The sequence below is a fragment of the Eufriesea mexicana genome, unplaced genomic scaffold (genome assembly GCF_001483705.2).
Source record: "Eufriesea mexicana isolate 0111107269 unplaced genomic scaffold, ASM148370v2 scaffold2989, whole genome shotgun sequence".
NCBI classification, from domain to species: Eukaryota; Metazoa; Arthropoda; class Insecta; order Hymenoptera; family Apidae; genus Eufriesea; species Eufriesea mexicana.
This window is the reverse complement of record NW_016911025.1, coordinates 91,901-93,580: the sequence shown is the minus strand read 5'-3', so window position 1 is coordinate 93,580 and position 1,680 is coordinate 91,901. Positions and strand designations below refer to the sequence as shown.

Below are 1,680 nucleotides of genomic sequence, written 5' to 3'. Positions count from 1 at the left end.
GGAATGCCGTCTTGCAAGCAGAGGAACTTGCTAGGTTGCAGGAAAAAGTCTCCACTTTGGAGGCAGATCTGAATATTACCAAGGAACTAAGCGATCGTTGGCATCGATTAGCCGAGGAAAGGCTGAAACACATGGATGGTATGAGAGAGAGGTAAGTTGTCATCCGATGGAAGTTGATACGATTCTCGAGTTGTTGAAGAGCGACTTTTTGTCAGATTGGAGGAGCAACATAAGAGCGAGATAGAGATTTATCGCGGGGAACTGTCAAAATGGCAATCAGAGGCGGATGAGTTGCGCAAGCAGTTGTCAGAGAATCGTATGCTGATCACGAAGGAGAATATTTCTTTGATGAAAGATATGCAGGAAAAGGATGAGAAGATAGACCAGCTCAGCTTTGCTTATCAGGAGCTTCAGGTATCTGCTTTTTCAGGATCGTTATAAATTTATCAGGCTTTATTTATGTACGAGTATTGTATTATTTTTGGACGAAGAATGAACTCGAATTGATGGAATCTGCGAGTCGATCGCGGCAAGCAATAACTCATGGCGAGTCAGGGTTGAAGATACACGAAATCACGCAGACCTTGAGTCACGATCATTTGCAACAGCAGGATCATACCGACACCGTGAGGAAGCAGTTGCAATCGTTATTGGAAAAGGAGAAATCGTACAAAAATGAAATATTAGATTTGAAGCAGCAACTTAGTCGCAGGTATTTTCATGGTGGACGAAAAATATAATTGTGTATTAAATTTAATTTTAGGTAGATAAATTAATAAAGACATTTTTGTTATTTTTATCGAGAGACGTCTTCCAATTCTTCTTAATGAAATTTAGAATTTTAATTAGTATTCCAAGAGTTACTAAATAAATTTTTCAGACTAATCTGTTAATTATTGTTGACAACAGGATCCTTCATACGGCGCAAAGAGATGACTTCCAATTCTTTTTAATGAAATTTAGAATTTTAATTAGCATTCCAAGATATACTAAATAATTAGCATTCCAGGAACTATTAAATAAATTTTTCAGACCAATCTGTCAATTATTGTTGACAGTAGGATCCTCCACAAGCGCAAAATTCATTTATTCATTTATTATTAATTAATTGATGAAATTGATATAACGAGTAGCACGAGAAGTCCTTTACTCAGCCTTGCTAGTTTAATTACCCTCCTTAATTACCTTCGCCATAGATACATGGCCGTAAAGTCTCAAGAGAAGAAAACCTCGCAGCGCGAAAGTCAGCTTGAACGCAAAGTTAAATCCCTAGAAGAAGAGCTGGAGAAGGCTCAAGTGCGATTAGATAGAGAGTATCTCGCGAACGAAATAAAGAAAGCCAAGGTACACCTAACATTTTATCTGTCACTCGCAACTTTCTGTATAATAATTCCACGATACCTTACACAGACAGCTGAAGAGCTTTCGTTATGGGAGAAGCAAAAGAAGTGGCAGCAGGCAGCTGAGAAATTGAAAGAGAAGCTGAAGGAAAAGACGGTGGAACACGTTAAATTACTCTCGAATTACGAGAAGCTTCGTTCAGTGGTCACATGCATGGAGAGAGAAAAATGGTACCTGAAGAGCAAGTTGAAGTCTGAAAACAACACGATAGCTGGGGGATTGTCAGCTAGACCCATGATAACTGCCAGGCAGAACATAATGGAAGAGCTCCAGAAAGAG

General features: G+C 38.9%; 1 protein-coding gene across 1 annotated transcript in view; it reads left to right on the top strand.

Annotated features, from left to right (window-relative positions):
- Cep290 (Centrosomal protein 290kDa) overlaps window positions 1–1,680 on the top strand; it is an 80,067-nt gene that overhangs the window by 6,412 nt on the left and 71,975 nt on the right. Inside the window, exons 16-20 of the mRNA XM_017904566.1 lie at window positions 1–151; window positions 216–414; window positions 492–712; window positions 1,197–1,344; window positions 1,411–1,680. Coding sequence (XP_017760055.1) covers window positions 1–151; window positions 216–414; window positions 492–712; window positions 1,197–1,344; window positions 1,411–1,680 — 989 coding nt within the window. The remainder of the gene's footprint in view (window positions 152–215; window positions 415–491; window positions 713–1,196; window positions 1,345–1,410) is intronic.